Below are 27,518 nucleotides of genomic sequence, written 5' to 3'. Positions count from 1 at the left end.
GTGGCAACAGTGAAAATGAAAAACTGGTTAGGTTTGTGGTGGTATCCATTTTCTTGGAGGAAAAACAGTCCAAGGGGCAAGGATCAGTTTTCTGAAGGAGCCCATCACCTAAAAAGGCTGGTAGAACTGCTGCAATTTTGAAATATCTCAATGCCAGTCTGTGTCCTATCTGTGCAAAAGCAATTTTTAACAGATTGCTCCTGCACCTCTTGAAGCTGATGGCACAAATCCTGCTGGGGTCTGTGGGGCAGGATTGGGCATTGCCACAGCTCGCTGGTGAGCACTGGCACTGTGGCTGTACTGCAGGGGGAAAGCACTCAGTGAAGTGAGGAGGCAGAGCCCTGTTCTGGCACCTCTGGTGTTGCTGAGAGGCCATAAGATGAGGCAGTATCTGAGCCCTGGCCTGCCAAACATTAGCTCTCTGTCTGTGCAAGCATTTGGGGAATCTAAAACATGGCTGGCATGGTGCTGAGGCAACAGCTACATCCAGGGTGAGTGGTCCTGTTTTATCAGATGTTTTTTAGAGAACTGGGAGCTGTAACCCTCATGACACAGTGAGCTGGGCTGTTTCCTTCCAGTGCTCCTGGGGTTGCCAGGATAACCCTATAGTTAGGGTTCCTGCAGTTGCAGTACTGCAGCAAGCAGTACTAGACACTACTACTAAGTGTAAGCATCCTGCCTTAGGATTGATTTTGGCACTCCTTCAATAATATGTAGCAGTGCCAATTAGAGATAGCACACAAATTAGAAACACAGCTTGCACAGAAATGTTTTGTATCCCTTAAGTGTTTAATTAAATTGTATCCTAATACAGATTTACTCTAGCAGTTCTAGTTGAATTTTATGTAGTATTACTTTATGTTCATAGAATTGGAATGGTTTAAGTATTTCTTACCACCCAGGGAGGAAGAAGTATCTGTCCTGCAGCAATAGAACAGGCTCTGTAGCTGTGCCAGCCTTTGCCCTCAGAAGCTGGCATGCAAGCTTTGCAGATATCTCAAGCTTTCCTTAGCAAACAGCACTGGAACTTGCTGTGTATCATGCATGTTTGGGGGTAGGAAGGAAGTAGAAAGGAAAAAAACCCCCATTTTTCCTAAGTCTCTTGTTTGACAAGAGACTTAAGTAATGAGTTAGGAAAAGTGTGAGATTTTTTTCTGCTTCTTGCCTGCCTAAACAGAATTTTTTTTTCGTTGTTGACTACAGCCCAGGAGTAACAGATGAGAAAAGGGTTTATATCTACACTTCATGTACAGGTTTAGCAACCTGGAATCCATTTTGTAAATGTTATGGTACTCTTATCTTGCACAGTCTTGCTAAGTTACTGCAATTCTGTGCACTTCTGTCACTCAGACCCAGGGAGGAGGAGGGTGCAGTGCTGCAGCTACCCTGTGGAGTCATCTGTGCCACAGTGGTAACAGGAGATTATGTGCCCCAAACACACAGCAGAAGGGACAGCTGCTCCTCTGCCTAGGAGAGAGTAACAGGGGTGTCCCTCACACCCTGGGAGCTGGACATGTTTGGGCTGCATCTCTAGAATATGCTTGCAGTGGTTACATCTCCCTCCTGTGAGGCAGATACTGGCCTCATGTGGGATTGGCCAAGGGAACTCCCCAGAAGACAGAGGTTGGTACCTGCTTTACCACCTTGAGAGGAACTGCAGAACCAGCTGATGGGGCTTTCCTTGAGAACTCAGTCTCTTCAAGTAATAGAACCTGTTAGCTGTAAGTAGGAGCAGCCTTTTTGTGTTAAGATTTACAATATAGAATCATCTCACACTTGATGTTCACCCTTGTTTTCCTCTTTTTTTATGCTTTGTACTTTGGTAAGGCAGATTTCCATTTGCTCAGCTGAAAAGTCTCCAAAGCTGGGCTTGCAAGCTGTTTGAGCTAAAAAGAGCAACCAGGGTCTTGCATTACCAAGTGCTTTTGTGCTGGGGCACTGCAGGGTACAGGGAAGGTGATTACAGGTGCTGAGGTAATGCCACCCTCAGACAGGGGGCATATGCACAGCTCTTAAGTGAGTGTTTCAAGGGGTGTCAGAAAATTAACAGTGACATGCGACAAGGGGTCAATCCAGGACGCAGCCTGCTGGTGGCTGGGCTCACTATTGCTGTCCTGCTTGTGAGATAGGTAGTGTGTCCTCAGTGCAGCCATCTCCAATGCTCATTGCTTCATCCCACACACCCAGGGTCTACCAGGCCTCCACTGGGACTCACTTTTCACTTAGCTGAGAAAGCCACAAGTCAGATTTCCAGCTAAACCCAGATGGGGAAAAATGCTTCTTCCAGTGCGAAAGGGGAAATGAGGGTGAAATGGAAATGCCATAGTGACTAAGTGCTTGAACAAAATGAGGGAACTTCTGTGTACTTGAAGGACTAATGTTGGTGGGGAAATTGAATTTCAAGACACTATCCAGTTGTATTGCACAAGAATTAAAGGAAACTGAGGTGGTGAACATAAATTGTTTAGTCATGATCAATATAATAATCTTTAATTTCACCCCAAAATTTAATTTCAGCTCAGGTCTGTGATGTTCCATGTTAGTAGCTGGCTTTCTTACTTAAATTTAAGGAAAAGACTAAGCCTGTAATACTTGTCATTTTATGGGTAAAGAAAAGGCTTTGACAGGGCTGGAATCTCCAGTCACCAGAGCCCCATCCATGCAGATACACAGCTGACCCCTTAAGTCTCAGGTAGCAGGGAGGGCAAGGCCTGGGGGCTGAAGATTTGGTGGCTTTCTGCACACCCTGATCAGTGGTTGGAATGGACAGTAGCTTGTGAGGGATGCTTTGGAGTCTTTTCATGAAGTACTGATGTTTACTGATGTTCACATTGCAATACCCAGATGGAGGAGCTTGGGTGAGGTGTGTCCTGATTGAAAGTTGGGGAAGGGGTTGGAGGGACCTGGCTGATTGACCAGATGTAGCTGGGGAAATGGTGTGTGCCTGAAATCACTGCATGTTTTGCTGTATATTTGAGTGAGAACTGAACAGCCAAGGGGCTGAATTCAGGAAGGTGTGGAATTGCCTGTGTACATAGACTTAAGGAATGCAGAACTGTAAAAGCACCTGAGCTCTAAGTGCAAGTCCCATAATTCAGCTGCTATTTAAAATCCCATTTCAAGAGACCCTGCTGAGTGTTTATTCCCATCACTGAGTGTGTAAGTACATTTTCAACTCTGTCACTGCACACTGAGGTTTGCTGTGCTTTCCCTTCCTGAGAACAACTGTAAGCACTTCTCATTGAGCTGCTTTGCTTAGGTCTTATTGAAGGACACAGCAGAAATCCCAAGCAGCTTAGAGCCCACCAGGTGTGCAAACCTCCCCCCTGTGCCAGCCAGCTTGTCCCACTGCAAGGGAGAGCTCCAGTGTTTTAGCACAGGTGCAGCCCAGGCCATCACAAGCTGTTTCCCAGTTGCATGAGACTGGTGGTGTGCAGGAGCACTGAGTGCTGGGAAAACAGCTATAAACTGGTTACAGCTGGGAACAGCAAACACATGAGACAAGGAGTGGGGGAAGAAGAGGGAGAGCAGAACATTAGATTTTCTATGCATTTTTGACTGTGTAAGGAGTCAGTTACAACTTTATAGTTTTGCAAGGCAGTTTGTGCTGCTTCAGAAAACTTGGCCACAGGGCAGCGGGGTCTACCAATCTCACAACTCAAAATCCCTTTTTGGCTCTTGGACAGCTTTTGCAGATGTTTCTTGTGTGCTAAGACACTGCTTCTGCTAAGCAATTCAGTGAGGGAACAATATCCTGCTGCCCAATATCCAGCCCTTCCAAAGAGAGGAGCTATGCTAATCACCTGTTCTGGGGTTTTTCATGTGGAATGTTTGAGGGAAAATAATCCCAAACAAAATCCATGAGGTAAGCTGCATTTTGTTTGTACTCAGTATTTGAAATCATGTTAACAGTGAACAGCTCTAAGTTTTTGTGGGGACTTTAATACTGGAATATAAAGTATCTTGTGCTACTGGAGCCCTGTTCAACACCTCAAGCAGAGGTGGGTACTGGGGAGGGTTTCCCCTAGAGGAAGGAGCCATTATTTCAGAGAGCATGGCCAGTTCTGTGCTTCTGCAACACCAGGTTTACTTTCCCTATGATAACTCAGAACTGGGTTTTTCACATCATCAGGTAGTAAAAAGCTGGGATTTTTATCTGCATTTCTAAAGCTGACTTGTCAAAAGATGTTACAATTAAACTCACACACATGAGTGCTTTTGAGAAAGTTATGCCCCATTATTGATAAAGTCAAGGACTGACTTAGAGTGAGTTGAAAATTCATGTAGTGTACATCTTTATTTCCCTCCCTTTTAAATGAGGTATTCAAGACAGAGCAGTGAGATCTTTCCATCTCCCCTTTTGGCAGATTTGTGATGCATTGATTGCTTTATATTTTCTTATTCTATTTGTTGGTTTGTGGAATTTCCAGTTCCTTGGTTTGCTTTGTGAATATTGTTAAAATCAGGAAGTTCAGTAAAACACCTAGAGACAAACAGATGTGGTCATGGGCCTGAATCATTTAGGGGATTCCAAGTAAACTCATTACATCTTTACTGTTTCACTGAAAAAACTTACGTAAAACATTGACTGGCTATGATCTTAAATCTTTTGGGTTTGTTACATGCCCTGATAGCCTGCAGAAAATTAAAGCATCTGGAAAAAAAAGTCTTTTTCTCTGGATTTGCAAAAATGGAAACCAACAGCTGTTTCAGAGCCAAAAATAAATAAAAAGCATGTAGCAGGTGGTACCATGCATGTACATCTAATTGTAATCTAACAATCTGCAAGCCAGCTACCAAACAGTGAGGGGTGAGATCATAATTTGGGCAGAGAAGGGGAACAAAGACAATGGGAAAGTGAGAGAAATAGTTTTGGCTCAGGAAATTGGTATCTTTGTAGAGGAGAGAAATGAGTGTAACTGAGAGCAGTGAGTTGTGATATCCTTTTGTTTTTGAAATGTTGGGCTCTTGACTCATCAGTGTCTAGAGAAACTGGCTATAGATGCCAGAAATAGTGGGGAGGTGATGGCATGTCTGGTTCATGGCTCAGTACAAGTAACCCTGATGTCAGGTGAGGTGCAGCTCGTGGCTCTGAGGATCACACAGAGCAGTCCTGGGGCTGCTCCTGGGCCTCCTCTCACACAATGTGTGTGTCTGCTCACACCTGGGCTGTGGGGGAGCAGAGTGGGAACAGCCCTTCTCAGCTCCTCAGGAAGGAGATTTCTTAAAGGGCTGGGTTTTGTGGTGTGGGTCTCAAGTGCTCCAGTAAAGGTCAGGATGGATAGAAGGATTAATGTGGGTGACTTTGCAGTCCCAGTGGCTAGGTTGGGTCACGGGCAGTGTGGTGTGTATTTGGATAGAAGGATTAATGTGGGTGACTCTGCAGTCCCAGTGGCTAGGCTGGGTCACGGGCAGTGTGGTGTGTATTTGGCAGGTGATTCTCTTCTCACTTGCGCAGTGAAGTCTGAAGTCAGCAGGATTACACAGAGGTGAAGCCAGCATGACTGAGAGGAGGAAGCATGAGCCCATTCGCAGCTGCTTTCTCTCCAGAGATCTGATGGTGATTTACTTTAATGCTGTTTTTCACTGGGGCCCCCCATGAGGCATAATTTGTTTGCATTTTCTGTGATCAGATCAATCTTCCCTCTTATTGTCAGCCATTCACTGATAGTAATCCTCAGTTAGTTCTTTCTTTTAAAGCTATCTTATTGTACAGATAAACCATAAAGGATTTCTTTGCCTGGAGGACATGTGCTACTAACTGAAACTGATTTAGGAACTGCTTTTCCAGAATTTCACTGGGCAGCACACTGAAAGCATTTTGAACAAATATTTAAAATTAAAGCATTCAGTACAATAGTACAAGCCCAAGGGTGCTTTTTTCCCTTGCCTGGCACTCCTTTCAGTGGGTGAAATGTTCTCCTGCGTGGTACCAATAAGATCATACCTCTGGAACCATCCTTGAAGGGCTTCTATCAAGGTAAGTGTCATAGCAGCTCCCTGTTGCCAGAGCAATACTTCAAAAATGAGAAATCTACAAACCTGTAGCTTATTTTGCAAGTTTCCTTCAGAAAACTTAAGCCCAGGATCACTAAGGTTCCTCACAACTTCTAAGGGGCTTTGACTTATATCTAAGCACAAGTAGAAGAGATCTGAATCATATTCTTAGAGGACAGCAAATTGTTGACAGGTGAAGTTAGGCTGCTGTGGATGACTTTTAGTCTGCCTGAAAGAGCTGATCTTTGAATGGACAACGTGGGCTAAATATCTGGGGGCTGAATGAATGACAATCTTCATTGCTTTAGGGAAGTTGCTGAGCCGTACATTGCCAAGTATAATATTTTAATTAGTTAAGATCAGTTGCTCTTCCCAATTTCCACTGGTCACAGTAAATAGCAATTAAGAGCACTCAGCAGAGACTGAGGGTGCTGCTGCCATGGAGCTCAATATTAGGAATAATCAAAGCCAGAGTTCTGGGCTTTTCAATGCCTGGGCCATTGGCTGGCCTGCAGTTTGCTGAGGAGTTCTGCTTAATTAAAAGCAGCAGGGACAAGCTGATGGCTTTGTGACCCTGGCCCTACAGCCTGAGAGTGCTGATGGGGCAGACCCTGCTGTGGCACAGGGCAGAAGGGCAATCTCACTCTGGAGGCCAGAGATGGGATTTTCTCTGTGGAACAGCAGCTTTCAGGTGTGTTTTGCCCCAGAGACACATGAGAGGAGCTGGTCCCTGCCCTCAGCTGATCATCTGCATAATGAATTAATGTCAGGGACTGAAAAATACTGCTGCCCAGGAAGTGTCTAATTTATTAATGTAGGGGGAAAATACAGAACCTGCTGGATCCCCTGGCTGGTTTCACACTCAGCTCTGAGGATGGTGCTGCCCATCATGAAGGGAGAGCTGTGTTTCCCACAAGTGCAGCCTGGAAAAGGTGTCCTCCCCTCATGCCCCTCCTTTCTTCTCAATGACCTGCCTATGCAGCCTCTTGTAAGACTGGTGCTAGAAGGGACATTTTCCAGAGCTTTCCTTGTATTTGTTGTTTTAATAGAGACAAAATAACAGTGAACAATACTTGCAAGTGCCAGGAAATAGGAAAGCATCTTCTGCTTTACATGCTTGGGTAGCAAATAACCCTACAAGAGTCTTAACAGCTGAATTATTGGGTTCTGTTTGGGGTGTGTGCAGCCTCCAGTGAAACAAGCACCACAAGTGAATTGCAGCCTGTTTGAAGCATTTGGGTTGGAGGAGGTTCCCAGGACACAAGTGCCATGTGTTGCACATTGCCTGCTCCAGCAGGAGCCTGCTGGCCCTGGGGGATGAGAGAGGGAGGCTGAGGCAGGATTCAAACTGCAGGCAATGAAAGGATGAGGAAGCCAAACAATAAAGGGTTTAATTTTGTCCTCCCCACTTAAGCAAAGCTGCTTACCATGAAACAATTTTTACCAAGTGCCAGAGAATCTGTTATAGCCACATGAGCCTATTTCTGCTTTTCCAGTGGGAATGTGTGTGACAGCAATAACTGCAAATTATTTTTCTTTGTACAGTAATATCTGGCCATATGTTTAAACTTGGTGTTTAGTAGCAGTAGTTAAACAGTTTTTCTCATGCCTAGTGCTTCCTGAGTTGGAAGTAATTTTGTCAAGGAAAATCCTTGCATTTCTGCCACTCTTCTTGCTTGCTGCTGTGAGCCAGTGTTGTTCTCCAAGCACTTTTAACCTAATTTGCTACACATCTCTGGTTATAAACCATTAATAGCAGATGTTTAACATGGGAATTCTGGGGTGTGATCCACAACATGCCCCAGAGCTGCTGCTTTATCCCAGGATATAATTATAGTATCCTGTGACTTTTCTTCTAATTTTCCTTTAAAGGAAATTTCAGACAATCCATTTCCTCATGGTAACAAAACTGTCACTGTCTGTTTTCACCCTTTCTGCTCCCAAAGACCAAAACCAGCACCTCCACAAAATCCTGAGCCTTTTCCCAAAGCTGCCTGAAGTCTGCAAGGCTCTTCACACTGATTCCTGCAATCAGATTCCTCTTACCAGTATCAGGTTAATTAATGGATTTTTTCCCCCATCACTGATGGTCCAAGGGATTGTTGTTCTCCAAATATTTTTGGGGCATTAGGAGCTCTGAGATTGGGGAGGTATTCATAAATCATCTGTGTGAAGCTTTGCAGGGTCAGGGCCATAGCAGGCCCTGTTTTGGAAATGGAAAGTACAAGTGGAATGCTATCTCATTTCTGAAAATACTCCTGCAGAAACACAAGCTAGGGGACAGAAAGCCACAATGTAGAAATGTGCAAACTCTAGAAAAAGAACTGTCCTTTTGTACACAGAAATGCCAAGGACAGCCTAAGGGTGAAGAGTCTAGCTTTGAGCTGTGCTTTGAAGGTTGAACTTCAGTGTACTGAAAGCACCATCTGTTTCCTAATGAGATGCTGCTGGTTCATGAAACTACCCTGAAATGCATTCCACTTACAGGTCTGACTCTCATCACTACATGTCCTACCCAGCAAGATGTGGTGGCCAATTCCAGCAGTGTGCTGTGCCACCTTCAGGAGAAGAAATGTTCAACTAAATTTGACTCTTCAGAAGAAAACAATACTCTTCAGTTATTGGTGAGTTTTCTTTTTTCATATTTAATTTGCAATGATTGGTCAGGCTGCCTGGAGTAGCAGGCAGACTTCCCCAAGCTAGCTCTTGATCTGCCTCCCACTGGGACTGGGCTGGGGCCATGGGAGGAAGAGCAGAGTCCCCACACTCAGCTCCAGCACAGGATGACTGCATGGCCTGCAGGCAGCTGCACTTGTTGGGCAGAGCTTGGAAACTCCCCCTGCAGTGCCATCTCACTCTTTGTAGCTCGTGGCATGGAAAATGATGGGAAGTGATGATTGCCAGCACACCTGTTTTTGAAGTGTGAAACACTCCCGGTCGAGACCCAGCATGTTTTGATGAGGTGAACTATCCTTTTGGAAATGTCCTTGGCTTGCTGCCTTGTTCCTTCTCATGAGCCCTGTGTGCACCAGCAGGCTGCTGCTCCAACACAGGCACCTGTTCTGGTGCCTTTATCTTCATCCATACTAAACATGCAGGACACACTGCAGCCAGCCAGGAAGTCCTGAGCGTGGATTTCAGGAGCAGTGCAGGGAGATCCTTCCTCTGTTTTTAAGGTTGCTTTGGATCTGTGCTCTTTGGAGACTTTGTGGGTGTGACTGGACAGGGAGGAAGGTTATTAAGAAGTGCTTGTTTAATAAAACATGCCAGTAAGGGTTTTGCAGTGCATAGATGAACCCTGCCAAACTTTTGGAAATCACTATCACCTTTTACAGGTTTCTGCATGGCTGCAGGAATATTATATGGCACAATTATTGAGGAAATTCTCAATATTATTTATGCAAATCATGGGGCATAACTCGACAATTGTGGTGCCTAAGGTGACAGCTTTAGCCTTTTATCTTGAAGGAAGATGGCAATCAGGGAAATCCTAGGAGTTACCCTTCCAAAGAATAACTACTGACATTGTAATAGCTGGTTAAGGTGCTAGTAGGAGATAATTATCCATTTGCTGACTCACATAGTCTTCCTTTGAGGTATAAAATGATTAAAAATCAACACATAGATCCATAGCTTTTCTCTAATTTGACTTCTTGAAATGGATGTAAAAAATACATTCTTTGCATGGACAAGCATAGATTTAGTTCCCTAATACACAGTCCTGGCACTGTTTTCTTCTTTTCTCTTTAACCTTGATACAAGTGATCCTTACTGATTTTAAGATTTGTGGAGACTTTTTTATTTTGTTTCTTTTTACAAAGGCTTACTTTTATTTGAAAGCAAAAATTATTTGTAACTTTTATCTTTCATATTTAAATTTACTTTGAGCACAAAGAAGATGGAGAGAATAGTTTTTCTCTCAGTATGTGTGATTCACCAAGCAGGTGTCACTGTAACTTTTCATGGAATGAATTAATTTAGGTCACATGAGAATGACCATCAAATTCGACTACATCAGGCATGAGACCAAACTGCAGAAAATATTCCTCTATTGAGGCTACCAGAATAGAGATGGTTGCACGAAGTGTTTATTTTTGCTTTTGTGCCTAAGCAGGGAATGTGAAATGAATGTGGCTGAGCAGCAGCTGAGGACACTGTGTTTGCCTGGCTTGAAGAACAGGAGGCTGAGGGGTGACCTAATTGCTAATTGATCGAATTGCTCTCTACAGCTTCCTGATGAGGGGAGGCAGAGGGAGGTGCTGAACTCTTCTCCTGGGATCCAGTGGCTGGATGTGTGGCAGTGATTGAAAGCTGGATGTTCTGAAGCATTTCTTTACCAAGAGGGTGGTCAGACACTGGATCAGGCAGGTGATCAGTGCTCCAAGCCTGTCAATGAGTTAAGAAGCATTGGGACAAGGCCCTTAATAACACACTTTTAACTTGTGAGGAACCCTGGACTGGTCTGGCAGTTGGACTTAGATGATTGTTGTAGGTCCCTTTCAACTGAAATAGTCTGGTCTATAAATGATAAAGTTGTACTGCCTGATTTAATTGCTGGTTTTACTCTGAGGAAAATACTAGTGGTAATTCTCACACTTCATTATTGAGGATGTATCCTGCTATTAGCACAGCACAGTAACTCTACAAAGCTATGACAGAAGGGGGGACAGTACATCTCTGTGACACGACCTAATCAGTTTGGTGGACTTTTTTTCCTGACAATCCTAAAAGGCACTTACCTGGCCTAGTGGGAGAGGCCTGCCCTGAAATTGAGCTGTTTGACACTGGAATAAGTTTATCTTCCACAACAGAAGAGTGACTTGAACAAGACAGTCTAGGGGCAGTTCTGCTTTCACCAGATTGCAGAATTCTTGAAAGAAACACAGTCTGTAATACCGAGCTGTTACTGTGGGAAATGTCATGGGAATTTTTAGGTTTTCATCATGTTTAGCCCTATAAGATTGAAATGAAACATCCACAAACAATGCAGTTTATACAGCAGTCCCTTGGGTATGTGTTCCTTCTCTCTTGCTGCAAGGTTTGATCATGCCCAAAGTGTGCACCTCTGCTTCAAGAATCTGAATTAAAGACTCTCACAGAGTATTCTATGGAATGTAAATTTTTTAGAGGAAATACAATTTCCACTCTTTGTGTCTGCATCTGTGACTTGGCTGTGACCTTATGGCTGGCCTCTCAGTGAGCATATAGCCAGCAGCAAAGTTTTCTTCCTGACTGGACATCCTTTAGCTCTTTTGGTTAAATTGATTCCCTGGAGGAAGATCAGACACTTTGATGCTTCACAATGGTGGCCATGCACAGGGGTACCAGCAGCCTCCTTTTGAGTACCTGAGCCCCTTTCCCCTTTGAAGTTTAAGATTAATCACTGGAAGGCACTGCACTGAAAGGCAGCAGTTTGCCAGGCCTTGGCTGGGAGTCACATGTGCCTTCGAAGTTGGAGCTGTGTAACACAACTCAGAAATCCCTGCTCTTTTTTCCCAGAAGCAAGCAGTCTTTCTGCCTATTGCATTTTTTAAAAAAATTAAATAATCCCACATTCTTTTATCTTCCTCCCTCAAATTAGTTCCAGTCTTCTTTAGGATCCTTTCCACCAGCATACCTAAAGTGCCCAGGCTGCCTAGTAAACCCTCTGGTTCTGGGAAATCTGCTCCACTTTGCTGTTAATTTTTTACTGGTTATCCTTGTTATCTTTTATCCTGGTTATCTGTCTGTAGAAACTTGCCTTTTTGGGAATCTGGCTGAGTGCAATTAGTAACAGCATATCTTTCTTGGATTTTTGCATGGCAATTCTCAGCTTCTCATAACAGGACCATGTAATATGCTAGGAAGAATGAATTTTTCAGTTCATACTTTTAGATTTTTACAGTTCACACTGCTGTGACACAAGGCACTTGAGGTACTTGGCATGAAGTCCCCAAGTGCCTGAAGGGCCCTGCAGCTCCTGAGCTATTGCTGCCAGCACTTGGGCACCTCTTCATTCATTTGTTCATTTAAAGGAGCATGGACAGTTCTTGTAAAGCAATGCAGAAACTTTTATTTGCTGATGAGATAAAATATAAGCTACTCTGTGATGCAAAAGAAGAAAGGTCAAGTTGTCAGATCAGGTTTGCTGAATGTCTGTTACTACTTTGTATTACTGTGAAAGTAATGCAGAATGATTTGGCCATTGATTTAGGCCAGAAATGGTGAGCAGTCTGCTAATAGGTATCTTTGCCATTAGTCAAAGTGACAGGAAGGAATTAATGCACTATACAATGTGCTGTATTTGCTCATGATACCAATCTCTAACGAAAAACTGGATCTAAGTGCCTCTCAGTTGATTGAAGTCCTCTTTCAAGAAGCTACCGCTGAGTTACTGCTGCATTCTTTAGCAAAATAAAGCTGAACAGGGCTCTCTATTCTCACAAAAGTTTGTGGAAATTTGGAGTATTTTAGGTAATATAATGCACAGCCATTGCTGTTGCTTTAAGAATGGTGGGATGTTATGTGCTATCTCATCCAGGACTGGCATTCACATCTCCCCCTTTCACAGTAGAGCCAGAGGTTTTGTGGTTTTTATCTTTATAGTCATTTTTCCCCTCCCTTGGTGCACATCCTCCAAGGGCCGTCAGCTCCTGCAGCTCTCCTACCTCTGTATCCCCTGTAAACCACGGAGAGGGTTCTCCTTGCAGTTCCAGCCCTTGGAGCAGTCAGCTTGAGCCGTGCTCTGCATTGCGATGCTTTACCCGCATCTCCCCGGGCTCCCGGCAGGGAGGGAGCCGGAGGTGGGCGAGGCGCGGCCGGACCCGTCCGGAGCCGCTGTGCCCAGGGAAGTCCGAACGGCAGGGGACGAGATAAATCATAGCAGAACACACGAAGGAAAACTCCCGAGCTCCTCCTGTGTTGGTGGGAAATTCCATTTTTTACAGCCCCTGCCCAGATCCCAGGCTTTCACCGGTCGTTGGTGAAACCCTTTATTACAGGGGTTGTAATAAAGACTTTCCACGAATTATATCCGCTTTAAAAGTGGATCATTGTAGGCATATTTTTTACAACAACAGGAAGTCCTGTTGGCAGTATATTTTAATTATTCTCTGAAGCTAATCAAGGAAAGAATCTGTTCTGAACACAGGAAGTTATATATACACATTTGAGTGCCTATTTCCATGGGGCAGGTTCAAGTGCTCAAGTGTTGCTGAACTCCCAGCCCATGAGCAATCTGTTAAATCTCTATAAAGTGCAGGCTTTCATAGGAAGGAGAGGATCCACCACCCCGTGTAAGGCACCTGCTTCCTCTCTGCAGTCACTGGAGGGAGACAGGCAACTGAGATCATGAGACTCTGATCACCTCTGGAGAAGCCCTAACTCTTTTCCCTGGTGGTAAAGAGAAGATACTCAGGAGAAATCAAGTACCTATAAGTGTAGCTATTTTATTTCATCACTGCCTGATGCCAGCTGTGAACTTAGTGCACCTGAGGCTGGTTGCCATGATTGCTGCATATGAACAGCTTCTGTGATCTGTTACTGAAGGCTATAAGGTTTCCACTAAAAAGTGCCATTTCCTTAATTTTTCTCCATGTTTAATTTTTTAAAATTAATTAATGATTTGATTTTTTTTATTAAAGGCAGAGGTGCATAGCACATAGAACAAGCCCACTTACCCTTTGTAAAGTAGATGGTGTGTAATGCAGGATACATGGTATGGTATTGCCTGGTCTGAATGGATAACAGCTGAAAGGTGCACACACTGCTTCCTGAAGGAGAGCATCCCAGAGTCTCCAGGAACTCCTCTTACTGCTCTGCTGTAAAGCCTCATGGGCTGGAGATGGCACTAACCCTCTCCAGAAGCCTGTAAATTGGATTGGAGATTATTTGAAGCACACTCACATCAAGTAAGTTCATCTAAGTAAACTACATGAGCTCCTACAACTGGAAGGTCACTGGGATGTTTGGGGTGTCCTGAACCTTTTTACAAAGCACGGCAGAAAGAATTTTGTCAGATTTTAATCACCAGGAGGTTGTTATGCTAATGAAGCCTAACTGGTATAAAAAAAAACAGGAGAGAAGCAGGGCTTACACCCAGAACACGTGTGTACCCAGCTAAATCTTTCAGCAGGTTCAAAATATTCCCTGCCCCTGTTGCCCACGGGATTTATTTTCTCTGAGCACATCTCGTCTATTTCAAGCACTCAATAAACATGCACTTCAGCTCTTCAGTGAAGAGGGAAGAAGAATATTACTTGTCTACTATCCCTGTGTTATAGGCTTCAGATGAGTATTTAGCCAACCAGTTTGGCAGGCCTTCCTGGCTTTGCATTAAAGATTCCCTCATGCAGAATAATTACAGAGTTTGCAGAGGTCCGTTCGGGCTCTGCTGCCTTGGTGAGGAAGTCCACGGATCCCACCTGGCTTTGGGCAGGGTCTGTAAAGCATCACGCGGGCCTGGGTTTCTGATGTGCTGCTTTTCAAGGCGACTTGCCAAAGCATTTCGTGCCTTGTCTTTCCCCTCGCTGCACCTGCATTCCCGTTTCTGTCGCTGCTCAGTGCCAGCGATAAGAACGCTGTGTCAGGGCTCCGCAACTCGTGTTCTTTGTGAGTAACGAGGGGGTGGACACACATTCAGATCAGCAAAGTTCTTTACAAATGAGCTCGAAAACCGCAATCCCCACTTCCTACTGCTCTAACGCTGGAAAGCTGCCAGGATCTCCCGAAGAAAAGAATCCCCAAGACAATGTTGCTTTTGTCCTGGCTTTGTTAGTTATCTCCAAACACCTCGGGCCGCCTCTGTAAGTAGATATGAATGAAAAAGAACCCGGAGGCAGGGGAAGGGCTGGGGCTGGGCTGCCCCGTCCCCCCGCGCTCGCAGGCGAGCGCCAAGCGCCGGGAACATCCGCTGCCCTGCGGGGGCGGCAGGACACGCTCAAACAGCGCTTTCCCCGGAGAGGCCCCTTCGGCAAGTCCCTCCCCATGGCCCCGGAGCCCGGCACAGCGCCCTGCAGGGCCGCTCCCCCTCCTCACCCTCCGCACGAGAATGGGAGGTGCGGGTGCGGCCCCCGCCCCTGGCCGCGCTGGGAGGCGCCCGGCGCGGATACTAAAGGGGAGGATCGGGGCGGGCTGCGCCGTCCTGCTCGGAGCTGCTGGAAACAACGAGGCTTGGGCTTGTCAAGGTACGTCCTCCGCTGAGGGAAAAGCGCCGCAGGGATTGTGCGAGAGGGGCGTTTTCCTCTGGTAGTCATTCGATGCTGTCTTCTCTCTTTAGTGCTTTAGTTCTGTTCTTGCACCATTTGACTTCGCTACAGGTAGTGTGCTGGGCAGGGGCTGTTTTGAACATGCCTTGAATGGCACCCTTTGTGCCTTGCTTGGCTGTAGTGTGTCCAAAAATGATGTTCATGTACCTTTTCCTCTCTGTATGTCTGCAGGTGGATTTCTCCTTCAAACTTTTCCCCTTTGAGGACCTCCTGCCCAGCTACAGTGATGTGGTTGTTGGAAAAGATCAGAGCATCACATGAAAATGGAAACCTCCCCAGCTCTTCCTTCCTGGGACTGCCACAAAGCCAAAATCTGCCAGAAAAAGCCCAGCTGAGGGCTGCTGCTTTTCCAAATGTGATCACTCCTGACAGAATCCCTGAATTCTGCATTCCCCCCAGGCTGACCAGCTCTGGCCCCATTAAGGGCAGCAGCTTCCACCAGGATCACAGTTCAGTGGATGCAGCTCTTGCTGCTGATTATAGCCCCAGCTCTTGCCCACATCTCATTCAGGTGGAAAGTGTTGAAGAGGAGATCCCTGCCCTGGAGGAAGAAAGCACCAATGCAGACCCACAGTCCCAAGCAGCGCTCTCCCTGCCCCACTTTCCCAGAGCCGCCACTTCCTATGGCTTCTGCACTTTGCTGGAGAGTCCCCACACCAGGAGGAAGGAGTCCATCTTCCATGGTGATCCACGTGCGGCTCTGCCCAGCCTGAAGCTGTCTCGATCCAGAGCTAACACCTTCAGTGGCAAAGGGAGCATGTCTAACCCCATTGCTATCAGCTTTGCTTCGGTGAGACTGCCACCCAAGCACCTCTCTCTGCACAGGCAAGGCGCCTGCGACAGTGACACTGCCTCTTCCAGTGATTCCTCTCCTTTCAGTTCTCCACTTCTCACCAGGTCACCTCCCAGACCCTGCTCCCTGATCAAAGCACAAAGTCAGGAGGGATTGCTCTGCAGAGCACTGAAAGACAAGAGCAAACACAGTATGCCCAGGAACAATTCTCTCTCTACAGAGGAGAGCAGCTCCACTGACAACAGCCCCAGTGCCATCAGGAGGGCCTCCGAGGGGCTGCTCGGCATCCGGAGCTTTAGCACCTCCTGCTCTCCCCTGTTTCCAGTGGACCTGAGCTGCAGTCGGGAGAGACTGGTGGGGGAGAGTGCTGTGGTCATGGACAAGGGAGGCGTGTTGAGGCTGTCAGCTGAGTACTGTTCAGAGAACGAGAGGCTGCGGATCCGCCTGATCAGCGCAGAGGGTTTGTATGATGATTCTGTAGAGCCCAAAACCATAAACTGCTGCATCTCCTTCTCCCTGGTGCCAGGGAAAACACAGAAGCAGAGAAGCACAGTTATAAAGAGAAGCAGAAATCCCATCTTCAATGAGGACTTCTTTTTTGATGGCATTGCAGAAGAAGAGCTGTACAGTCTCTCTGTCAGGATGAAAGCAACAAATAAAGGGTGCAGTATGAAAAGGGATTATACCTTAGGAGAACGGGAGTTGTCTTTAATGAGTATGTTGGCAGTGTAGTGCTTCAAATATTCAAACAAACTGTTTTCTGAAAGTTTTCTACTAAATAAAGTTTTAGGTTGACTTTAATGTTGTTGGGTTTTTTTTCTTTAGGAATACTTAAAAGCACTGCCTTGCTCGGTGTCATGCTCTCGTGCCTTGTTTTGCTGCTTAACACTTCAAACTGAGATATTGACAGGAGGGGGGAGAAAGGCTAGTTTGCCTTTAGGATAAAGGATTAGGTTGTTACCAAGTCAAGGCTGTTGTTTATGGCTTTCAGGCCATAAATTTCAGGTGGAAGTGTTTTTCCCTCTACCTGGTCCCTGAGTGGGTAGCAGTCTGTGCACACAGTACACCCTGAGCTCTATTGCAGCTCCTTGGTAAACCATCAGCTCAATGGACCATTTTGACAGCACTCATATTTACACAAATGAATGTTTTAATGAGCCTGCGTTCGAAGGGAGAATGAGGTGGATTTTACACCTTTTACAACAGGTGGATTTGGATTCCCACAGCCGGTGTAAGTTTGTGTTGAGGATAACAAGATCAGCTCCTGAGCAGCAGCTAAAAGCCACTGGAGGCAGGGCTCTCTTTACACAGCCCGACAGTATCAACACTTGAACAGCCTGGTGAGGTTGCAGCACGGCCAGCATCTTCTTTTACCTTCCCTTTCCATGGTCGGTTTCACAGCCCACAGAAACAAGTTGCCAGGTAATTTCGTTTTGATCAGGAATGTTCCTGAGAGCTACAGCCCTCAGCAAATCCGCTATTGAATCCTTTCTGGAGCTGAAGCAGATAAGATAGTGCAGCAAGGACAAAGGACAGCTTGGGATCTCGGCATTGAATTCCTGCTTCAGCTAATGACTTCATGCATACCTTGCTCAAGTCATTGTCATACAATTAGTGTAATCAATCTGTCCTGTCACCACGTGGTGAGTGGCTGAAGCCTTGCCTCAGTGCCAGGGGAAACAGGAAACATAAAGGTACAGAACTCCAGCATGCTTGAGACCATCTTCCCTTCTTTTTTTCTTTTCTTCCCCTTTTTTTTTTTAATGAGGTTTACTTGGGGCTGGGTAAATGGATACATTAGTAGAAGGCAAAAGTGTCTCGAAAGTCCAGGTGTGTTGCTGCCTCCCTTGAATAAGTTGCAAGCTTCATTACATGAAGGTAGATAAACCTTAATGGAGGATCAATCCATGCAAGCAAGGGGCAGAGAAAACAAGGTTTACTTTTGTGTTCCCTTTGAGGCTGTAGAAACAGGGCCTTGCTAGTGCCCAAATACACACCTTAAAAGCAATTTCACAAAGATTTTAGCAGGATCTCCCTCTGGCCCATCCTGGCAAGAGTCTAGTTGTCTGCAAATCGTGGGACTGCTCACAGGGAGACTGTGGTATTCCTTGACCAATGAATAATTTGACTCAGTTTCAGACAGAAATACTCCAGGAAGGACAGCAGAAAATTCCTTCTGATAGCAGAAGAAGCCCAAGGGATGTTAGCTGTGACCACACGTGCTCAGAAATGCCTACTGTCAATCCCTGATCCAACTCACGTGAGATGCTTCTAAAAACAGAATCCTTGTACAAGGGACAACTCACACAGGTGAATGGCTGGGTGTATTCCCAGAAGCCAACTGAAATAAAATGGAATAATAATCCCTTTGTGCTAAGGAGAGAAATTAAATGTACTGACACACTGCTCAGATGGAGGTGATGCACTGTCACTTTTATCCTTGAATCAGGGCAAATTGACCATAAGGGAAAACTTAAAGGAAGTGGGGAGGAGTGAAATTTAAAACATGTGACTTCAAGGAAGAATCAATAATGTTGAAAAAAAAAAAAAAAAAAGGCCAAATTAATTAGTTATTGCATATGATCTCCTGAAGGAGGGCAGAGGCTCCCTCTCAGGCTTGTCACTCATCCACCATCACATTTTTAGTTCCTGGGATTTAGGGTCTCTTCACAGGTATACTCACATGGGCGTTGTCTGAGATAACAGGGAGCAGTTCAGGCCTCAGAGGAGCATGTACAGTCACTCTGTGCTGGGTGTCTGTCTGCCCTGTGCCCTGTGCCATGCCAGTGCTGTCCTGCAGGGACACAGTGATGGGGAGGTTAGAGGTGGGGCAGGGCCCTTTGGGGATTCTATCACCTGATTCCTGCTGGAAGCACAGTCAGCTCCAGCAGGTTACCCAGGACCATGGCCTATATTGGGCTTAAAGTGCCTCCAAGGATGGAGACTCCCAGATCTGCTTGGGAAACATACTCCAGTGTTTTACCAGCAGAAATGGGTTTTTTTCCTGCATAAGTGAAATTTCCTGTATTTCAATATGTCCTCATGGCCTCTTGTCCTGTCACTGGATACTGCTGAGTAAAGCCTGGCTCCATTCTCTCCACTCCCTCCCAGAAAATATTCATACATATCCATGAGATCTCCCCTGAGCCTTCTCTTCTGCAGCCCAGTGGGCATACTGCAGTTCCTGCCACAAAAGAAATGTGCTTCTGAAGCTTTATCTTTTATTAGGCAGAGAAGGAGTTAAGTCCTTAAAAAAGTTGTTCCTTCCTGTCACAGGAAGATAGATAGGTTTCCAGCTGGGCTCATCTGTTCAAGTATTTAAACAGGTGAAGGCCACCTCCTTGGCTGGTTGAAAGGAAACCCAGCTGTTTTTTAAGACTCTTTAAAAAAATTATATATTTCTGAGAAAGTCTCATCATGGAAGTTTGATGATAGACCTGTAAGTTAGAGGAGGACAAAGCAAAGCAGTAGAAGACTTGCAGACCCAATTCAAAGGCAGAGTTTAAGCCTGGGAAGGATAGAGGGACTTTGCCTACATTTCTCCAGTAAATAATTTAGATTCAGATTTTTCTAGATAATTTTCTTCCTTAATATAAGAACTTTGAATTAAGTTCCTATTCAGGTACATCAGACTAGACTAGACATAACTGTAACACTAGATGGAAAACAGCTTTGGTGGGCTCCCCCCATTTCAGTGTGTCTCTTTATGTTTTAGAATATTTGATTAATTTTGAGTTTTGGGGTGTTATTAACAGGTGTTATTAACAATGCAAAGCCAAAATATAATTTGAACACTTCAATTAGCCTGCCTAGAAAACACAGGACTTGTTTTGCTGTGCTCTTAGAGGCCAGCTAAGCTGTGAGTGGTGAAAGTGGTGAACACCTACAACGCTGCCTGTGCTGCAGCTGCTTTCCGTGAGCGTCAGCCTTATTGGGGCAATTACGTAAAACACCTGCATAAGCAAACAAAAAGGCAACTGGATACTTGAGCCTGGAAAAACGCATGATGCCTCAATGCTTCTGTTAAGAGTCAGCAGCAAGAAGAAAATCAACTTCCTGGCATTAGCAAACAGCTACTCAGAGTTAAGAAATATTATCTTCAGGAGTTTTCAGAACTTCTGAAACAATGTGAAAATATGGGAGCATAAATAGCTCTTTCAAGCAAAAATCCTGTTTTGGGTAGTCTGATCAGCTGTGTTCACTGGTACTCACTGGTTGGAAGATCACATCTCAATTTAAATTAAAAAAAACCAAACAGACAATTGTTTGAGGAAAAGAAGGTCATTGTGCCAAGATCCTGGACTCACGTTCTACTAAGCAAATATTATTTGTTTCAGCTGCACTGGAAGTCATACTTTTGCTGGCCTTCTCAAATGCAGTTATTGCAAGCATGCCTCTTCAGTTCTGGAGCAATGTTACTGCAAAGCAAGGCTTATGTTTTTCTTTTCAGAAATCCACTCAGGTTATCTCAAATACAATTTAAATTGAAATATACTGACATATGGTACAGTAAAATGCAATTCCTGTAACTGAGCTCCTTTTCAGGTAAAATTCAGAAATAACACCAAGGGAAGCAAATACATGTGACCTAAAAAGCCTAACAGGACAGATCTTAAGACCAGGGATTAGGCAACATAGTGTTTGCAGTATCAAATTCTGCTTATTGCATCACTTCTTCTAAGCTGCTTCCATTTCTCAGTCTGCCTTTGGAGAGGCACTGCTGAACACAGCACCTGTGCTGCTTCCAAGTGCTTCATCTGAGAGGGCTTTTTGGGGAGGGTGAAACTTCTTCTCCCGGGGCTTGACTTTTCAGTCAGCAACAGTGACTGTGGTGAAAGACTGAGCATGTGGGCCTAATGGGCAAAAATTCCTCTATTTTTTTAGTCTAGCTAGTAATTGCTGTGGGTAAACTCTTAGTTTCCTTAGAGAACCGATGAAAGAACAATTAGATAAATGTATAAATCTGTGAAAAGCCTATCTGTGGGTTGCCAAGCTGGGGAAGTTGTCCTGGAGAAATCTGTCAGTGGGATTGCTCAGTGTGACGACCTCTCTTGCAGGAGCTCTAGGGAGGTCATGCCACAAGCTGTGTGCTCACCAGGCCTGTCCCAGCTGTTGGCTGCTGGTTGTTGTCCTGTGTCTGGGTTGGAGCTCCGGCTTGCATGGGTGCCTGAATTGTGGGCCATGCTATTTGGCCAGGGTAGGAAAGGGAATAAGTCATATCTACTGATAGTTTTTTGCAGCAGGATTAAAACCAGCAGTAGCCTTACACTCACAGAATGAATAGTATAGTTAGAGGCTATTTGTTTGTTTCCAAGTTCTGTGTGCCCTGAACAAAAAATGTGTGTAAGATTTATCTGCATATTTAAATGAATGGCATTTCAGTGCAGACAATGCTGGTGACTGTCACTGAGATGTACTCTAATATCATTAATAGTGCCTTAGAAGCAAAGACAGATGCTGAACAATCTGTCCTTGTAGCAGAGGTAAAATGAAGTTTAATGTAGTGGAGGGTCTGCAAACAAACCTACTTTGCATTGAGGTGATTGATGTAAAACAGGAGTGATGCCCCAAAGCCCATCTCAGCCTGGCTGTGCACAGTGCTGCCTGCAGAGTGGGGAAAGGCTCTACATTCTTTGACTATTTGTGCCTCCATTAGGATTGATAAGCAAGTCATGTTTTGTGCTGCTGCATCTTTGTGTTTAGAGTATCCTTTTGAGAGGAAAAGAGCTTCCAGTAGTTCTTTGTTCCTGTCAGGAACAGAAATAGCTACAGCCCAGGTTCCTGGTTATAGGTGGCAACTGAGGAGAGCTACTGGGAACTGAGCAGAGTCAATTGGGTGAGAGGAAGGGTCCAACAAACAGGAGTGAGTAGAATTCACAGCCCTTTTTGCTTAGATAACCACCACATGTGACCAGACATGTCCAGTCTTCTGGTTTTGTTATTCCTATTCCTGCTACTTTTCTCTTTCTGGCTATAAATATTCCAATGCTGCAAAATTAGCAATCCTGTGTGGTACAGTGAGAACCTGACCTTGTCAAGCATTGCATGTTCTGGACAGGAAAGAACTGAACAAGATTTTCCACTTTGCCTCTGTTCTGTTAAATCAAAATGATTTTTCTACTTACCTTTCTCAGCCTCTTCAGTGCAGGAAACATCTGAAGGAGCACAAGGTGAAAGAAGATAATCTGAAAAACCTTAGAGTTGCTTCTTTTTAGTGGGATGACCAGACAGTTTTGGGTCTTCACTACGTTGCTATAATGGAGAAGCACTTAGAGGGAAGCAAGTCACAGCCTGTCTGTTTCAACTGTTGCTGTGAATTAGAGGAGCTCACACAAGTTGTTCCTGATGCTTGCATCCCTGTGTGCTCTGGATTTCCTATGGCTGTGTCACCACGTTCCTCAGCTGCCTGTAAGGAAGAGCTCTTCCCTCCTTAAGAGGTGAGAAAGACATTGAGAAATGTCACTCAGGAAAGAGGCTTATACTGGAGGTGCTCATTTGCTCATGTGCAGAGGTGACGGATGAAGTAGCTTACAATGGCAATGTATGAATATTCAGGATCATTTCTATAAGCTCCTTATGAAAGTGCACAGTTCTAGAAGGTGAAACCCTTTAACTCAAATATCTGTTCTGGTTTTGGTGGGGTGGTTTGAGGTTTTTTTTGGGTCAAATCTTCCTGTGCTAACCACTGCCTGTTTCCCATGAGCAATAAACCTGAGTTTACCATACCAGTAAATAAAAAAGCAGGAACGGGTATTGTCTTGAAATCCCAGAGCCAACTTCAGCTTGCCTCTGAGGTTTCTGTGATTTCACTGGATTACTTTATTTATCTAATTTTGATTCTAGAAGATACCTAGCTGTCAGCATGTGTTGTTTGATCCTTTCTGACAGCCCAGTGCCCACAGCAGAGAATTGTTTTCTGTTGAAATCCCAGCTCCTACATTTTGCAGAAGGCATTGGGCACTGGGCACCGCTGGCTTTGCAGTGCTGCCTGCCAGAGCCTCAGCTGAGCTGGGGCCCAGCTCTGCTCCTGCCTGCACTGGAGCAGCATGACAGAGCTTTGGTGTTACACAGGCTCAGCATGACCTGCCCAGCCTGCAGGGCCTGCTGTGCTGAGGCTGACAGTAAAGATGGAGGTGAAGTGAAGGAGAAGAAGCATCACCCAGTAGAGCTTGTTAAAGGCAAATAGCTCATGCTGAGTGTTGGCAAGAGCAATGTCACAAATGGTGAAAAAGTGACTGTGGTGGTAAATGCTGACTTTCACACCCCTAATTAGCTGCTGTCAAAGCTCATTCAAGACAGTAATTCAGCTGTGCAGTGTTGAACTGGCTGGTCTGTGGGGGAAGAAGGAGAGTCAAACCTCCACAGATGATTTCTAATGGATGGGACCAGTTCTGTGGAGCCCTAAGTGTTGTTTGTCTGCCATGTGTGCTCCACCAGTGATGGGGGATGGCTGGGCTGGGAGTGAAGGCTTTGTCAAGTGGGATTCTGTAAAGGAAAATATCCACCCTTCTCCTCAGATGGGTGATTAACCCTGCGCCCTGGCAGAGGTTGCAGTGCACCAGAGAAATAATTTTGCATTTTTAAGATAAAACTTATGATTTCTAGAAAGTTCGGAAAAGTTATGAAACTTATCCCACAGCTTTGTTGCTTATTAACCCAGCTGGTTTTGTTAGCAGAACATTTTGCTGGGCTATTTCCTCTGGTATAAGCCAGAGGAATCTGAAACAAGACCATTAGTATGAAAACACTGGTGAAACTGAGAATTATTCTTAACCCACTGGGAACATGGAACATTTTCCAAGTCTCCATAAATCCTAAGCACAAATCTAATTCAATAGTGTGCTTCCTAAGACTTGTCTTAACTAGATCTATTGGAAAGGAACAGACACATCTAGTAAATGCAGACAAAGAGGTATGGGAACCAGCTGGAATATTTTTGTATTGTTCTAAAAAGCATGTGACTTTTTTTCATCATCTGTTTTGAAGATGTCTTGCTAGGAATGAATGAATGAAGTTTGTTTCAGGAACTGGACTGGGTGGAAGTTATGGGACAACAGACATGCCCAGCTGACAACCCTTGGAAGTTCTGCACAGGAGATGAGCAGAACACTTGAGAATTGCACCAATATGAACAAAAACAAAGGGAGATTTAATCCATGGGACTTTTTAAAAGTTCAAAATGCAGCATGATCTCAGGGAAGTTACTGGAAAAAAACCTGATAAAGTCAAAAGCCAAATGCAGGGCAGGTCTGCCAGTATGGAACTAATCTGCTCCATTTATTTATATTTCCACTCAGTGCTTGTGTTGTAAAGAAATATTTGAGGACTGAGTACCACTCACATTTCACTTTTGCTTGATAAGAATTTTTTTTCCTAAAGAAAATTAGACCTTGTTATGGCTTTGGCCCATGACTTTTGGCAGCTCAAGAATCCTGGCATAGCTGATGCTGGCAGGGAGCCAGAGATCCCTGACTCCAGCCCCTTGCTGCCAGTGAGGTCAGTACAGCAGTGTGCCCAGGACCATGTTCACTTGGATTTTGAATATCTGCAAAGGATGGAGATATCCTACATCATCTCTGGGAAACCTGTCCTAGTGCTTCCCCACCCCCAGAGTAAAAAAGTGGCATTTTTCTCCTCTTCCTTCTCCTCTGTCATCCATCTTTTGTGAAAATGGAATTTCCCACGTGTCATCTGCATCCATTTCTTTTTGTTCATTCTGCTTGCACTGAGAAGAATTTGGCTCCATCTTTGCTTCCTCAAATCACACTACCATTGCTCCTTTTGCTCAGTTTCACTTTCCAAACACAGGAGATGACTTTTCTGTGCTTATATGTTTTGCTAATACCAGAAGTGTAATAATATAAGATGTCTCACCCATCTTGGCTTTATTTTAAGGTAGTACAAATATCTGTGGTCTGACCCTACTTACATTACATGCAAAGGGAATCTCAGAATGTCATAAGTGCCATGTTAAAAAACTTTTAATACCTATGTGAGATGCACTGTCATCAGTATAAAATGCAAGTGTTACAAAACAAAGCAAGACTTAAAACCTGAAAAGTATACTGACAAAAGTTAATTTGGCAAGGCTGATGTCTTGCTTCTTCAATAGGTTACCAGTGCACAACACTGTAATTCAGTCATGATCCATTTCTCTGCTCACTGCACCTAAATTAACAAGATTTTTAACTGCACAGGCTGCAGGACCAAAGTGTGTCAAGTGAAAGGGTGAAAAGATTTGCGGTATGTAATTCCAAATGCATCAACCAGACTGACAGCAGTTTTAAAGTGAAGAAGAATGCAGGACTGAGTTACTGGTAGCAGCAGTGGCAGTAAGAACTGTATTTCTGTGTATGAAGGGAGGGGAACTTTACCTCTTTCTGCTTTCCATTGCTTTCCATTTTCATTCTGCTTTCCATTCCCTCTGACACTGTGCAGCCTTCTCCATTGCCTCACTGTGCCCTCCTGATTATCCTTATTTTGTTGTGTGATGATTATGTGAGCAGGTGGACACCTCAGATGTGTCCATCTGGAGAAAACCCAAGTAGTCTCAAACTGACATCTGTGCATCTAGACATCCAGCTAAAGAACCTGAAAATTATGCTATTTTCACCTATTATGTTGTACAGATTATGAGGAATAAGAAAAAGTGAAAGTAGCACTTATGTGCCATGTGTCTCATAGGTATAATAACAGCAAAAACAGAAACCTGGGTGTATTGAAGGGAGGCCTGAACCCTGAAACAAAACATGAAATATCCCCAAGTAAAACAGTGCTGACAATTTTATAAATCAGCTAATCAGAAAAAGATCATTTTCTAGTGGATACGTCATAAGAAAAGCTGGGATCACCCCCACTTTAATTCACATTCAATGACATGAGCATTTTGGGTTCTGCAATGCTACTGAATTGGCACCTACATGTCTCACACTGCCCTGGTGACTGATTTGAAAATGTGGGTAACAGTTCTCTGATTTGGAAAGAGCTGGCAGCACACCACAGCTTGGCTTGCTCGTGGTGCTCTTACACATTGAGTGGTGGTAGGTGAGATGAGACCTGTAAGCCATATTCACATGATTAAACTAACACAGGCTGTACTGCCAGATTTCCTGGAAACTACAAAAGGAGACATAATTGGATGTAAAGGGAAAGGAGCAATCCAGCACATCACACAGAACTCTAGTTCTACAGGTTTCTTCTACACCATGTCCACTTAAATGTTACTGAAATATAAACATTAACAAAATCCATTGGCAGAGCAGAGCAGGACTTGCTCAGGTATATGAAGCAGAAAACATTGAATGAGGAAACTGGTGATATTAAAGTACATCATAAAACGCAATTATTGACCTCCTAATTTAATGAAGCATCGCGCCTCACTGGAACAAGCAATTTGTGCAATAGAATAGTTTAGGAAATAAGAGACCTATTTATATCTCCCAGTAGTTTAAAATAGTTCTAGAGATGAAGAAACAAAAAAGCAAGGCCATGGTGATGTCAAGCTAACTGTCCAGGTGAGGAAAGATTTTGGATTTGCTAATTCATGATGTGCCTTGACTAGACAGGGTTTTTCCTTCCTCCTATTCCCCCACCCCTTCCAGTTTCTGAGTTTCTGTATACAGGCACCCATAAGTGTGCCAATAATGTAACAGGATTCTACTCTGTGCATGTGAGAGGGAAGCACACAGCCAGACTCTATGTCCCTGCTCAGTGTATATGAAAACAGATTCATAATTTATGCTACTGCTGAATAAGTCCAGGTACCAGCGCATTGCAATGATTAATTTAACAAAGCTTACTTAGAAATGACACCACAAGTAACAGCTAATGGCAGGTTGTTTCACTCTTGTAAGTGCATATTAGCTGTTACTTTTAAGAAAGAACAAAGGGCGGAAAGTCTGTTCCTCCTAGTCCGTCTGACAGATAAAATGGGAGATTGTATATTTCTGATTGCTCAGGGAACCCCGCATAATTGCTCAGGTGTGTCAGCTGCTTGAAGCAGCTTTGGCCTGCAAAGGAGAGGGTAGATTTCCACCCATGCATGATCAGGGCTCAGTAGAATGTTTAATCAAGGTGAATGCTTATCCCTTTCATGAGCCCACAGTGGGTACAGATAGCACTCAGCCAGTCTGCCGGGGCCACCGGGCTTACTTGGTTTGGTTTGGAATTATCAGTTGCTTCACACCTGGGACACAGTACCCAGACTCCAAGTGCACCTGGACAAATGTTTTGAAGAACACTTTGCAACTGTAACTATGTGCCTCTCAGGCACTTAGTGCCATGAGCTGCTGATGTTTCTTGGTGCAGCTTTGACTTACCAAACAGGTTCTTGGGGCAAGGTTGGCCAAACAGTTTGGTTCATCAGCTCAACAGTGAACAGACCTCCCAGACTGCCTCAGAACAGTCAGATCACTGGACCTGCCATGAAAACAAATTAACTTGATATAAAAATACTTTTAACCTGTAATTGAATGTTTTTGTCA

General features: G+C 44.5%; 1 protein-coding gene across 1 annotated transcript; it reads left to right on the top strand.

Annotated features, from left to right (window-relative positions):
• Nucleotides 1-15,014: 15,014 nt before the first annotated feature.
• On the top strand, nt 15,015-16,834 carry LOC115907480 (C2 calcium-dependent domain-containing protein 4C-like). Its single transcript, XM_030955419.1, has 2 exons — nt 15,015-15,161; nt 15,414-16,834. The coding sequence occupies exon 2, from the start codon at nt 15,469-15,471 to the stop codon at nt 16,765-16,767; it is 1,299 nt and encodes a 432-aa protein (XP_030811279.1). The 5' UTR covers nt 15,015-15,161; nt 15,414-15,468; the 3' UTR covers nt 16,768-16,834.
• The last annotated feature ends 10,684 nt before the right edge of the window (nt 16,835-27,518 follow it).

Source organism: Camarhynchus parvulus, chromosome 10, assembly GCF_901933205.1.
Source record: "Camarhynchus parvulus chromosome 10, STF_HiC, whole genome shotgun sequence".
NCBI lineage: Eukaryota > Metazoa > Chordata > Aves > Passeriformes > Thraupidae > Camarhynchus > Camarhynchus parvulus.
The sequence above is the reverse complement of the archived record's forward strand: the minus strand, read 5'-3'. Positions and strand labels throughout refer to the sequence as shown.

Bases quoted from the DNA above. Each gene is read 5' to 3' on its own strand.
- LOC115907480 (XM_030955419.1), top strand. From the start codon at position 15,469: ATGTGGTTGTTGGAAAAGATCAGAGCATCACATGAAAATGGAAACCTC.